Source organism: Hippoglossus hippoglossus, chromosome 11 (assembly GCF_009819705.1).
Source record: "Hippoglossus hippoglossus isolate fHipHip1 chromosome 11, fHipHip1.pri, whole genome shotgun sequence".
NCBI lineage: Eukaryota > Metazoa > Chordata > Actinopteri > Pleuronectiformes > Pleuronectidae > Hippoglossus > Hippoglossus hippoglossus.
The window spans coordinates 7,372,589-7,386,863 of NC_047161.1; the positions used below are offsets into that span (position 1 = coordinate 7,372,589).

The 14,275-nt window shown below is 38.9% G+C and overlaps 1 protein-coding gene across 1 annotated transcript; it reads left to right on the forward strand.

The window, feature by feature from the left end:
- The first annotated feature begins 223 nt into the window (after positions 1 to 223).
- Positions 224 to 14,209, forward strand: dgat1a (diacylglycerol O-acyltransferase 1a). The gene is made up of 17 exons (XM_034600652.1): positions 224 to 661; positions 2,305 to 2,392; positions 7,079 to 7,119; positions 7,292 to 7,377; positions 7,690 to 7,742; positions 8,294 to 8,399; positions 8,690 to 8,818; positions 9,265 to 9,339; positions 9,436 to 9,539; positions 9,700 to 9,738; positions 10,013 to 10,054; positions 10,233 to 10,277; positions 10,694 to 10,806; positions 11,053 to 11,118; positions 11,344 to 11,431; positions 11,771 to 11,833; positions 11,969 to 14,209. The coding sequence occupies exons 1-17, from the start codon at positions 366 to 368 to the stop codon at positions 12,113 to 12,115; spliced, it is 1,581 nt and encodes a 526-aa protein (XP_034456543.1). The 5' UTR covers positions 224 to 365; the 3' UTR covers positions 12,116 to 14,209.
- The last annotated feature ends 66 nt before the right edge of the window (positions 14,210 to 14,275 follow it).

Sequence of the window (14,275 nt, forward strand, 5' to 3'; positions counted from 1 at the left end):
GCAACAATGACGTCATTACCAGTGTAAAGAAAATACACCGTAATAAGTATCTGAAAGCGACTTTTTTCTTGTGCCCATGAGCTCAATATACACATTTATAATATATATAAATATAAATGTGTATTTAGTGAAGTAGGGTTTAGATTTTACAATGGCCGAAGATATGAGCAGGAAATCCCAGTATTGTGAAGCAGATCCGGAACTTGTGCAAACCTGGCAACCCTGCTGTCAAACAGCACCTTGAGCGGATGAAGCTCCTCCAGCGGAGTCACCGCTGACTCACCGGCTCTCCCCGCGCAGCACACGCTTCATATCAGGTTGAGCAGCGATGAGAGGCGGGCAGATGTGAGACGACAGCCACAGGAATGAGCGACAGAGCCGATGCGAGAGGGCCCGTATCCCGCCGGAGGAGGACGACCATCTCCGGTGCTGCTGCTGCTGCTGCTGCCGGCGGCGGCGGAGCGGCGGCGGCGGGGAGGCAAGCCAACGGCAGCAAGTTGCACGACGCGGGGGAGAAACCTCGACAGCATCCGGCTAAATCCAAAACAGAGGACGAGGTGCAGGGACACGCGGGGGACAGCAGAGAGGTGTCCCGGCAGCAGCTCCCCGACAGCCCGAGGAAAGAGACGAGTGCAGCGGAGGACATCAGCGAGAGACTCAGGTAAACAGTGATTGGAAAACAAGTTATCCTCCATTTCTCAGGTTTCACAGATCTGGCACCAATTAGCTTCTCTGGGATTAAACATGACAAGTGCAGCTATGGTGGCTTTTGATTTAGGGTTAGTATCACGTGGAAAGAGAAGGAAGAGCTGTAAGCTAATGTGCAATATCACTTCAATATCCCTGAATGTGTAATATCACTTCAATACCATTTCATTTCTAATATCACTTCAATATCCCTGAATGTGCAACATTACTTCATGTCATATATCACGTCAATAACACTTCATGTGTATTTATATATCCAATATCATGTACTATATTATATTAATATAATTTGCAATATTAGTTGTATTATTTCATGTGCGATATCACCTCCACTATTATCATGTACAGTATTGCAATATTAGAGTCATTATCATGTGCAATATTTGCTTCTCATTTGTCTTTTCCAATACTACTTCATCTATTTTATTTTTATCTAGTTTTGGTAGTTTTTCCTTCATGTTTGTATGTTTTTTTAGCTTAACTTACATATATTCGTATATATATATATTAAGGCACTGATCCTCTTACTCCTCATTACACTTGATATTTTTATACTTTGCCTATTGTTACATTGTTATGTTATTCTTTGTTGTTAAAGCTATGACTTTATCTGGCACAAGAATTTCCTTGCAACCAAGAAGCAGAAATTAAGCGATTGTAGTACTACTGCTGTAGTACTACTAGTAATACTGGACTTTTCTCCTTCTAGATGAGTAGTGTCACTTCCTGAACTATACACTTACTGACAAACAACAATGGCATGTGCTTTTGCAATACTGTGACTACGTCTCTATCTGCACGTTCTGCTGCTGGTCTTGCTCAATGAACCCGTCAGCTCTTCCCTCTGACTTTCTATTATTTCGGTCTTCTTACTTCTTTTCGAATTCTCCCTCCTTCTTACTATAACGTTCTTTCCTTCCTGCTCTCCTCTCCTTTATTGTTAGTCTCCTCTCTGTTTCTTCTCGGTCACGTATGGTTGTGTAAAGGTTATTGCCTAACCTCAGTTTTAACACTGTAAAATACCTTTCACCTAAATTTTCACAATTTTTCATTGTCTGCTGCAACATCGTGTGATTCATTCATTTCAAATAAAATGTTATAGACTAAGTTGCTTCACAAGTTGCTTAATAATCCAGTTTGGGGGTTTCTTCATTGACCTTTTGACGGTCAGGTAAATTAAAGTAAATGCATCAAACCAGAAACACAAAAATTCGAAAAACACACAAAGTATAAAAAATATACAACTAATAAAAAGGACAAGAAACCAAAGAAAAAATATTTATACTAAAATATTTTACAGAACTATGAATGTACATTCGAAGATATGGTGACTTATGAGTTGACCTTCTCTGGGTGAATTAATGTTGTGTATAAAATATGAATAATACAGCCTCCTCAAATTCAAACCACTTCAATTTTAAATCAATGCGTCTGGTTTCTTCACAGTGGTATTTCTAAGTATTTGTGATTTCAACAAACAGTCCAGTGTTTCTTAACTGATCTGCACAGTGATCTAATCCCTGAGGTCGTGATTATGCAAAGGTCAGGAACCCAGAAGTCTTTTGTAAAAACTGTCCGCTCTGTGTTTTCCTGCAGCTGTCACGTCCTGCAGGAGTCTCTCTTGAGCTCGGCCAGTGGCTACAGCAACTACAGGGGAATCCTCAACTGGTGTGTGGTCATGCTGGTGAGTAATATGTCCATTTAGTCCGGAACATGTTCTTTGACTTCCAAAACAGCACACCATCAGCAATGTAAACCCTGACACGGCAGAACATTGTTTATGTGTTTATGAGACTAGAAATGACTCATACATCTGTATTGATTCTTACATCTATCTGTACACATATACCTCAGATATTAAACAGCAAAACATTCAACAAACTGTCTTGTGTTTCTTAGCTGAGGTTTGAGAGTTTCCAGTTTGCACAGTGATTTAATCACAGAGATCATCACCATGCGAAAGGCAGGAAGGGTGATAAAGAGCTGGAACTACCCAGAAGTCATCAGGAAAACTATTGTTTCCATGAGATTATGCTGGAACTAATCATAATGAGGCTTGACTCCTCCTGCAGCTGGTTTCCGTCCCGTCTCAGGCCTTTTGCTGCTTGTCCTCCCCAATTCATGCTTCTACTGTCAACAGAGGTAAAATGCCCCCAAAAATATATCTTTAAAAAATACAGAGGAGTTTAAATCCACAATTAACTCTCTGGGTTCTTCAACTTTCACACAAGAGCCCAAACCAGTCTATAAACTTGAAAGGAATAATAATGATGACAACTAAATCTCCGCTAGAGCAAAGTGAAAGAATTCCTGGATCCGCTCCAGAATATAATGGGATCCTCTTTGGGTCATGCCACACTTTGGGTCATGCCACTTCATGGAAACCAGGTCAGTAGTTTTTGAGTAACCTGCTGACAGAGACACAAATAAAACACACAGGATATAACACTGCTTCGCACAACAGCACATTTGAACTTGCAGGACGTCTTCGGGCGGCTGCTTTAACCACAAAAGTGACAGTATAACTCCACTTCCTCCTGGGACTCGGGATTAGTTGAGCCTGTTACAGTGACTTTCTGTGACACAGAAAGCTTGTGGCGTGTCTCTGTGTGTTTAAGTGTGAGGAGTCTGATAAGTTGCTTTTGTTGTGTTGTCACGGTTCACACCAGCACATTAACCACATATGTAAGTCAGCAGTTGCTTTTGTTTTGTCCTTGTTTGACATTTCCCATATTGAAATGTAAATGGGTGGTTGCTTAACATATTGCTCAATATTCCAGCTTCGGGGTCAGTTTGGGTTACCTGGAAATTTTCATTTCTACAATTCAGATCAATGGGGTTGATGAGCTTCAGCATGATCTCAGATGAACTGAATTGTCTCCTGCGTGTGTATCAAGGGTGAATTACAATCCACTACAGTTCATGCTCACAAATATTTGCTGTAACAAGCTCAGAGGAATCTCTTACAAGCAGCATCAGAAAATGAGAGAAAAGCTGCTCACTCCAAATGACAAGAAAATAAACCAAAAATAGCTCCTTCACATATGCAGTCACGCTGTTGCAGATGCAAAGGGAAATAGGTGAGCTTCAGGATGTACTGTAGACTCCATGAGAAGTGAGATTCTGATTTTGGGTGCTTCAATCTTGCGTCAGATGCAGAATCCCACAGTCTCAGATGAAGTTGCAACACTCATGTGTCCGGGGCTGAGGTCACTTAAGGACAATAAGGCCTTCCTCAGAGATATAAACTGTCTGCCCTGTTCCAGTGACTGTGTGTGTGTCTGTGTGTGTTTGTGTGTGTTTGTGTGTGTCTATCTGTAGTTTTGAGGGCCAATTTTGGTTCAATACAATCATTGTGAGGACATTTCAGCTGGTCCTCCCAAATTCAATGGGCTGTTTGAGGGTTAAGACTTGGTTTTAGGCTTAGGGTTAGAACTAGGTTAGGGGCCAAGGAATGCATTATGTTAATGAGTGTCCTCACAACTACAGAGAGACGTGCATGTGTGTGTGCCAGTTAATTTAATAGGCCCAAATATCCTGTTAGCTGCAATCCTACTGAATTTGAAATGGATCCGACTATAAATAGAGCAGCTTACTGTCTGCATGTTGTGAACTTGTGGATGTGTGTTTGCAATATATTTTGGGTGATTTTATTTGAATCAAGCCTCACTTTGCAGCTTTCTGACAGGATTAATCTCAGCTTTGAAAGTTTATATGTCTGTGACGACCACATTCTCCCCTCTGTGGCCACTAGGGGCCTGGGTCAGACAGTTTTGGGAATAGACGCAAGAGCATGAGGTGGAACCACTGGGTCTTGTGTTTCTGGGTCTGTGTGGGTGTGTGAGTGTGTGAACACGATTAAAGCTTGCATGTGCAATTTGTCCTTGATAAGCAGGACCAGAATGTCAGCCCCACAAGTGCATGTCTAAGAGATTAGTCGTGATATTTAAACTCCTTCTTCTTTACAGCCTGAATATTTACAGATATTACTCATGGTTACAATTAATACACAACGTTAGAGTGTAAGAAATAGAAACTCCGGCTTTGTGCCTCTGGGATTTTTCCACGTGTTAACGAGGGAATTTATAAGTGACTTAAACCTGATCTGAGGGATCTACTGGCAGAAATTAAATTTATAATATCCATCATTATCTTTTCATTAGTGTATAATCATTGAAATTGAGAAGCATTGTATTTTCATTTGCTTAGAATGATCCCTTCATATCTACAAGAGCTGCACATGGTTCAGTTTTACCTAGATTAGCAGATATTTGGAATACGACACGGTGTTGATCCTCGGTAAGAAATAAATCCTCCCAGGATGTAAACCACTGGTGCTTCTGCAGCTTCATATCACTGATCCTTCTGGTGTTCGGCCAAATGGACCATGTGTCGAGCTGAAATGACCTCAGGCTGACAGGGCCAGACAAGAGCAAAGCAAAAACTTCACACAGCCAGCTGCAAATCAGTTTCAGAGCATGAAACAAGACACTTAAAGCGGACGATGTGAAAATGAATTGTTTGTTCTCTTGGTCTTTCTACAATATATTTTCGATCATGAGTCTAAATGACTGATTGGTTATGAAAACCTTTAACAGAATGTAAAACTTTTGATTGACACAATCATATCAGTGCAGTTGTATATTCACAGATGATATTCATGGCATGTGCATATATATGTTGAATTTTTATAACTGGATTATTATTGGTTTAAAAATCAAGCGATTTATATGGGAAAAGATGTTGAACTTTGCTTTTTATGCTGGAAGAAATGACTTACCCTAACCCTAACCCTTTTTGAAATAATTAATAGATTGAGATTTGAACTAAAACCAAGCACGCAAGTCACAGTTGTCTCTGTGCATGTTAAGTTTATATTTCTGAACACAAAGGAACCTACGTAAACAACAGTTTTATAAATACAATGGATAATACTGACTTTTAAATAATTTCATACAGCTTTCTTAACTGCAGCTAATAGTTTAAAACTGGACAGAAATGCTTCTACAGCCTGGGTTCACTTCATTTACCCCCTGCAGACGTGTCTTTGAGCAAGAAACTGAACTCCTGCCAACTCCCTGTGTGCTGCTCTGAACTTTGAACTCTGACCTTCCTGTGGACGGGGATGAGAGAACAGGCACAATTTTGCCATTTTCAATGTTGCACAGTTGGACTTTGCAATGTTATATGTGACGTTGTTCTCGTGTCCACACTGAAGGTTACGCTCAGTGGTTCAGGCGACATTCATAGTTGGATTAAAAATCACATCGCTGCGGAGCCTTGGCAGACGAGTGTGTAACAACAACCTTCTCATGTATCACTGTCGTCATTATCTGGACTGTGTCTTAAACTCATAAACCTTACTGCCATAAAAATGATCTCAGAAATGTGTATATACTATACACATGCATGTTGCCTCTCTGTATGTTGAGTGCAGATCAGTGTGAGCTCAGATAATTGATGACTGAGATAAAGCTGGACCCCGGACCTTGAACTATAAAACATAATATAATAATAAACTTTTCAGCAGAGGGAGCAGCAGCAGGTTGGAACAGGAATCGAGGTTTGATGGTTACAGGAACGTGTGGCTAAGTTTAGGCAGGAAGCTCATCTGATCTTCATATCAGACACAAACAGACACGTCTCAGCGTGTAGCTTTTATACTGCAAGTGTCCCACTCTCCAGACGCTTTCTTCCACGTTTTAACTGTTGAAAGGCACCAGACCGTTCCTATTCCTGTTCAAGACATTTAAATCTGCAGATTAATCATGAGCTGAGCTGTGTGCAAAGAAAATGATCAGCCAGATTTATCACTAAGTATTTTTAGCCTGTAAACAAAGGCCAGATTCAGGGAATGGACACTTACATGACAACCTTACACTCAAGCATGTTATATACCTATAGACGGCTAAAAATTAAAAAGCAAAGGCAGCACATTAACCGTGCAAAATGTTTTTTTAACAAATAAATATATTATAAAATATAAATAAATATATTCAATATTTTTCTCTATTAAACAAATATTATGGGAATGCCTCCAATAAGAGAATTTCTTCAAATGTGCTATTAAAGTTCACTTGTACTAAAAGATAAACTGATAATATTTTCGTGGTCGAAGGTCACAGTGACCTCATTTAGTTGTTGACATGATACATCAGGAACAACCGTAGTGAATTTCATAACATCTGGCACAAAGGTCAAAGGTCACTGTGACCTCTAAAGCTCACAAAAATGTTTTTGATATCTCAAGTCTGCAACTGCACCGGTTGGCAGGGGGGGTGGGGGGGTAATTATATTTAAAATGTATCTCGTATGATTGTAGTTGTGACTGTGATTGATTCTCTTGTGGCTCTTGTGTCCTCTCCTCCAGGTGCTGAGTAATGCACGTCTCTTCTTGGAGAACATTATAAAGTGAGTACTCAGCTGAAGCATTCCCTGACTCCACCAAACTCGTACCTACACACAACATAACAATTTAATAATATACATTTATCTGAACCCCTCAAGACTTATTCTGACAGTAGCATTTTTTTAATTATGCCTTGTGGGATCAATAACTTCAATTCTCTCTCTCCTCATCCAGGTATGGCATCTTGGTCGACCCTATCCAGGTGGTGTCTCTCTTCTTAAAGGACCCCTATAGCTGGCCAGCAGCTTGCCTGATCATTGGTACAGACCTTATATTTTACTACATCAATATTATGTAAATATATTGTGAATGACTTTGAGCCTGTTCATGTTGAACTGACCAAACAAGTGCTGTGTCTTTATCACCTTTACATCTAGTTAATCAGATTAACATTGTTCCCTGTGTACGACAGAACAGATTATTTGACCTTTTACCTGCTAACAGAGGGTTGACCCCTGACATTATTTCCTCAGCTAATATAGTATGGTCTGATGCAATGAAATAAACTTAACATCATCAGTTTGTGTTGCTGTAGTAAAAAAATGTAAAAGATTCTATGTTCTGTGTTTCAGCATCAAATGTGTGCATCTTAGTCGCCCTGTACACAGAGAGACGTCTGGCTGTGGTGAGTCTCCACAGGGATTTTCATACTTTATTTGCATATTGGACAAAAACATTTATTGACATCCTGTGATCAAATTTCGGCAAAGTTGAATTATTTCTCCAATTCACAAACATGTTTCTTCTTTTTGAACTCTGCTGATAAAAATGCTGTAAACCTTGACTCCACCTTTGTTTGTCTTCAGAAGACCAAACGTTGGCGTTATATTAATATTTGTTCAAGGATTTTCTCAAAATTACGTCTGCACTGTCAGATGAGCTGTAAGAGAATGTGTAGGCTTGTTTTTAACTTTGTCAGTCGTGTATCTCCCATTTAGGATGTTTGTTAGAAACAGGATCTTAACACTTTCCTTAAGTCAACTATTTAAATTCCCCATTCCAGCACCTGCCCTTTTTATACCTGCTCTTAACCTTGATAAGAACAACACTGCTGATCCAGATTAGATTATAAAACGGACGCTGTGTTTTATTTGAAAGAAGTATGAGTCCTTGTGTTGCACAGTCGAGAAACTTAGATTTTCACTCCTTGATCGACTCCTTCTTTCATCTTTTCAGGGCACCATCTCCAAAACAACAGGACTGATCATTCACATTTTTAACCTGATGTCTTTGTTGATCGTCCCTTCAGCCACAGTGCTCTCTGTGACCTCCATTACCCCAGGTACATATAAATAGATACAGGAGATTTATTATATGACATATACATGTAAAGCACCTTTAACAAGAGTGTTAATGTGCATATTTTGATGCTCAGTCAAAAATATGTGTCAGTTGCTTCAGAAATGACAATCAAATGATAAGAGATGTAAAGTGATGCCCTTTCATCTATATTGTATTGCTCTTAGTCAATAGCTGTGTGCGTGTGTGTGTGTGTGTGTGTGTGTGTGTGTGTGTGTGTGTGTGTGTGTGTGTGTGTGTGTGTGTGTGTGTGTGTGTGTGTACACGTGTCAGTGGGTGGCGTCCTGTCCCTAGGTGTTTACACAGTGCTGCTTCTCAAGCTGTACTCCTACCAAGACACCAACAGGTGGTGTAGAGAAATCAGACAAGCCAAAGCCAAAAAACTGACACGATCCTACTCATGTAAGTACAAACACACACACACACACACATGCAGCAAATGTTGAATCTTCTCGACCAAGGCCTAGAAACTGCTCATGATCTTGTGAATAAATCAAAGAAAGGATTCACACTGACCAGGATGTTGATTTTGACTTTGACTTTTCTGTACTGTTACTACCACCTAGTGGTAAACTTCAGGTTTTGGGCCCAAACACAAAGTTTCAAATAGATACAGATAGTTAATATCTGTCTTTAACAGCTTTAACACCGTTTGTATTTTGACGTTATTTAAAATCTTGAATATGAATGCAACATGATGACTTTCTGTCTAGACATCGCATGAGTAGCCCTTAAAATTCCATTTTAATTTTTCAGGAACAACTGTAGAAAAATATGAGAGTCAATAGAGAATTATCTCATAAGAGAGACCTGCAGTTTGTTACAGTCTGTATTTGTGTGTTTCTCAGGTCCGTCTGTGGCTCAGTCCAATGGCTCAGCAGTTCACACTCATGTCTCCTACCCAGGCAACCTCACCCACAGAGGTGACGCCATGACGCCTGCACACACATGAAGTGCACAGTTTATAATGAAACATTTCAATAATGAACATTATTAATACTCTATTTCTTTGTTTTCAGACATGTACTACTTTGTGTTTGCCCCGACTCTCTGCTACCAGCTCAACTTCCCACGGTCACCACGAATACGTAAGAGGTTCCTGATGAGGAGACTTTTTGAAATGGTGAGAGGGAACACACACACACACACACACACACACACACACACACACACACACACACACACACACACACACACACACACACACCAGCACAGTTAACGATACAATACGAACCGACTTGCATGCATGTTTTGTTTCAATCATAACTCGCTCTTTCTTGCAGCTTTTCTTCATACAGCTGTTGGTGGGATTGATACAGCAGGTATGTACAATATTTATTTATAACACACAACACAGACAGTCATTCAGAATTTACACCACACACACACACACAATAAAACTTTTTTCAAACAAACTTTATTCCTGAAGCAGCTTTCCAAACCAGAGGAACAAGATGCTTCACAAAATGAAATATAATTGCAAAGATAGCAAATCATATCATCAGCAAAACAATGACATATAAATATAAAAACGATACAAACTACTTGAATCAAAGTCTTTTCACATTTAAACAACATGAATTTTGTGTCTTTCAGTGGATGGTTCCCACTATACAGAACTCAATGAAACCGTTCCAGGTGAGTACTATATATACACACACTTAACCCCTATATGTTGTTAATATATACCCCTTTACTGCAGCCCTGCTAACAACCTCTGGCCTAAATTGAAATCATATACTGTCATTTTAATCGTCTCAGTATCGACAATAATACATAAAGACGCTTTATAACGTTATATTCTTGTGTCTCTCAGGAGATGGACTTTTCCCGGATGGTGGAGCGCCTGTTGAAATTAGCAGTGAGTATCATCACAGGGTCGAACGGGACAAACATCAATGACCTTTTCATAACTTTAAAAAACAAGAAACATATGTTGAGGTAAATCAAGCACTTCACACATGTGGCTCAGGAGGTTGAGCGTCTTCTAATGAACGTGTGTGTGGAGTATATGAGATATAGAGAGACGCTGTATGAATTTGTGAAAGCGATTTGTAGAGTAAAGCGATTAAAGTGGTGGTTAAGACTAAAAGAGTGCAATGTAAAGTCAGTTTATTATTTCATCACTTGACCTGTCAAAATGGAAAGTAAATGTGTATATCTGATACGAGTAGCAACATGGCAACACACCCACACATCTTTCCCTTGTTTCTCCCACTCTCTTCTCCCTCTCCCTCTCCCTCTTCCTCTCCTCCCCCTCTCCTCGTCCTCTCCCAGGTCCCTAACCATCTGATATGGTTAATATTCTTCTATTGGTTTTTCCACTCATCTATGAACTTTGTGGCAGAGCTGATGCAGTTTGGAGACAGAGAGTTCTACAGGGACTGGTGGTGAGTACAGATTCCGTACAGTCAAAGTATTTGTTCACATACAAACACTTTTCATACATTTTAAGATACAAGACATGAAAACAGGCACACATGCTCCGTTTGTCAGTAATTTGGTAAATTTATTTTTGCAGAACTTAAACTTAAATGCGCAGATGCAAACGATTATGCATGTGCACGAACCATTTGTCACTCATGTATTAAAATAGGGAGCTCGCTCTCAATCTGTGCATTTCTTGTTCATTTTAGGAACTCTGAGACTGTCACCTACTTCTGGGCCAACTGGAACATCCCAGTACACAAGTGGTGTCTCAGGTGAGCACAGTTTTATTTTTTCAACACTGACACCTTGATTGATGTTTTGGCTTTTATCCTCTGTGGTTAAAGTTCTCCGTCGCTGCAATAGATTTTCTGCAGCACCTTATCTTTGAAGTAAAAAGCCAGACAGTGGATACACACAGTGGTGACAGGCCATCGAGATTGAAGAGATAAGGATCAGCAGGATTTATGAGCTGGTCTGTGTATCTTTGTGTGTTCCAGACACTTCTATAAGCCAATGTTGAGGAAGGGGGTCAACAAGTTTCTGGCTCAAACCGCAGTCTTCCTGGTGTCAGCCTTCTTCCACGAGGTAAATCCACAACAACACTAACAACATCCCTCCTATTTATTTATACTGTACTTAATATCCGTGCATTAAAGTGTCTGTTGTGGAGAATTGTTTAAATCAGTAGCAACTGAGAAAATTGTGTCATTAATGTAATTTAACATGACTGATGTGTACATTTAAATGTAACCGACTTCCTTAAAGTTCCTTCCTCCTGAATGAAAATGCATCTATTTACTCCTAAAGCGTAAAAAATAAAAAGATTGTATTAGAGTTTTGATTGTGCAACTTTTTTATCCATAATCCTACATTTTAATACACAAATGACTTGTTATGATAAAAATCCTTGTCTTTCCTCTTCAGTACCTGATGAGTGTTCCTCTGAAGATGTTCAGACTTTGGGCCTTTATGGGAATGATGGCTCAGGTGAGACACGTTGAACTGTCCCCAATATCTGTTGTTCACCTTCTCTCCTCAGCACTCCATCCCTTACCCTCCCGCACACGTTTACACAAACCTGTACACGAGCTCATTTTGACCTCTCAGCTTTGACCTCTGCAGGTTCCTCTGGCTTGGTTTGTGGGTCGCTTCCTAAATGGAATCTATGGAAACGCCGCCGTGTGGATCTCCCTCATCATTGGCCAGCCTGTCGCTGTGTTGATGTATGTCCATGACTACTACGTCATTCATTACAGCAGCAGCACATAGTACCGGATCAATGCACACATGCTCTGCTCCACTTTGGTGTGACAATGTGGTGGTCAGCCTCCAGTGTAATAAAAAACCACCATCCCCACCAGCTGTCATCAGGATGTTTAAACTTTGAACTTAAAGTGAAAAGACATTTGTATTTCTGTTATTGGAATTGATCCCACGTATGATTTTATCAAAAACAGAAGCAAATGTGTTTTTCTACTTTTTCCCCCAAGTGGCAGATATTGGTGGTCGTCCTGACTCGGCTTTTAACAATGACGACAGTCAGAGTTTTTACATTAAATCTGTGTATATATGTGCGAATATATATATACACATACACACACACATCCCGCTCTTCGATCCAATGCAGTTGTCAAGTATCACAGATATTTATATTGAAAAGATTTGCAAGAAAATGTGAAGAAAGGACCCAATTACCAAAAAAAAGGTTTATAAAAGGTTTTTGTGTAACATGCTACATGTGTTATACACCTCGGCATGATCGGATTTTATGTGCCAAATATTTTATTTTATACTTTGTGTGATTTTATTTGTTGATGCGACTGCAGTTGTATTGTGCCATCTTCAGCTTATTATTTATGTCTTTTGTTAAATGTGAATTATGCAGTTTTGATTTTACTGATCTGAACCAATGGATGTTTTTTTGCACTTTAAAGAGATGCATGCTGTTAAAGCAATAGATTTCTATACATGTTATTGGTTGGTCTGAGGAAAATATGTTGTTTTAATATAATTGTTTGTTCTGTACCATCCTAGATGAGGTTTTGTTTTTTATTAATTCAGTTTGTTTTAAGTAAACATATATAGTTGATTTTCTTCCTTGAGTTGATCTTACAGCTAAAGATACTAGAGCCTGACATCGTTGCCAATCTGAATATTGCCACATAAAGGTTGATAAAGGTGTAGTGTTATTTAATTTAACATTTTAATCTGTTAAACACTAAGTGAGATCTGAGTGTACATTTTAAAATCAGACTTTTAATTTTCTGAAAATGTTTCCCATGTTTTTCCCTCGTCGAAAAAACACTGTTCACATTCCTTGTTGAAAATTATAAGTGCCTGTCGCTTTAAAACCAGATCGAAAAAAATATATTGACCAACAGTTTATTGTAGAAACAACGAAGAAGCCAAATACTTCAAAAGGAAAGACATTTTTTCTCTGTAGCCGATTCACAATGCATTTGTATGTATGGTGTGTTGAAGTATTTGGTTAAAGCTGCTTAAAGCTTCTCGTCCTTACTTCAAATTCTGCTCCACGTTTATTCAAACCCTTTAGCAATACGAACCTTTTTCAAATCTTTATTTCCGACTAGATGTTATTCTGATGGATTTTTTTTTTTTTGAAGAGTTGTGTGTAAATCTATAAATCATATTATTGGTATTTCAGTGCACAAATGGCAGCTTTAATATCTTCTAAGTCTGAGCCACTTCTACCAACATGTGATTGAGTGTATGTTCTGTGAGCAGCAGTGAGTGCAGGAGATTTGTTCAGTCTTTGGAGTTCTGTATTAATAAGCTGCCGTCTGGGAGGCTTTTCCACATAATACAAATCACATGGCTCAGTGCATTCTTGTTAATTGGGAGGAAAGAAATAATCAAGAGTGAAAAATATACTGGGAAATGTCTGACAGCTCTTAAATTTAACTTTACTAGAAATTTTCCATCTCAGTTAAATTGACATTATTTGGTAAACAGACTCAAATTTACAGTAGCAATATGGAATAAATTATTATTTTTATTTGCATGACCCTCATATGGAAAATGTATTTCCTGAGTTGTTTACTTTTAACTCTGCCTTGCTTTTAGTTTTTCATGAGATTTCTTGTCAATGGAAATACTGAGCTGAGTTTAACATAACAAATGTCCTTTGAGGTGTGGTTATCAAAATTCTAACAAGATTGCCTTTTTGTGTTATTTTATTTGCCTGGAATGAACCCAGTTCTTGTCTTGGAATGTATTGTTTATTTCTTGATACATTTAACTGAAATCCAAAGTGAAACAAAGATTATATGTTTTGGGAATGAGAATAATTTCCACGGCTTTTTTTTTTAAGTTATTGGATAAAGATCGTTTATATTTGATGAATGAACTTGTCTATTTGTCTTTGTTTCTATTGCCAAAAATATCAGGTGCTATTATCATTTATCAACA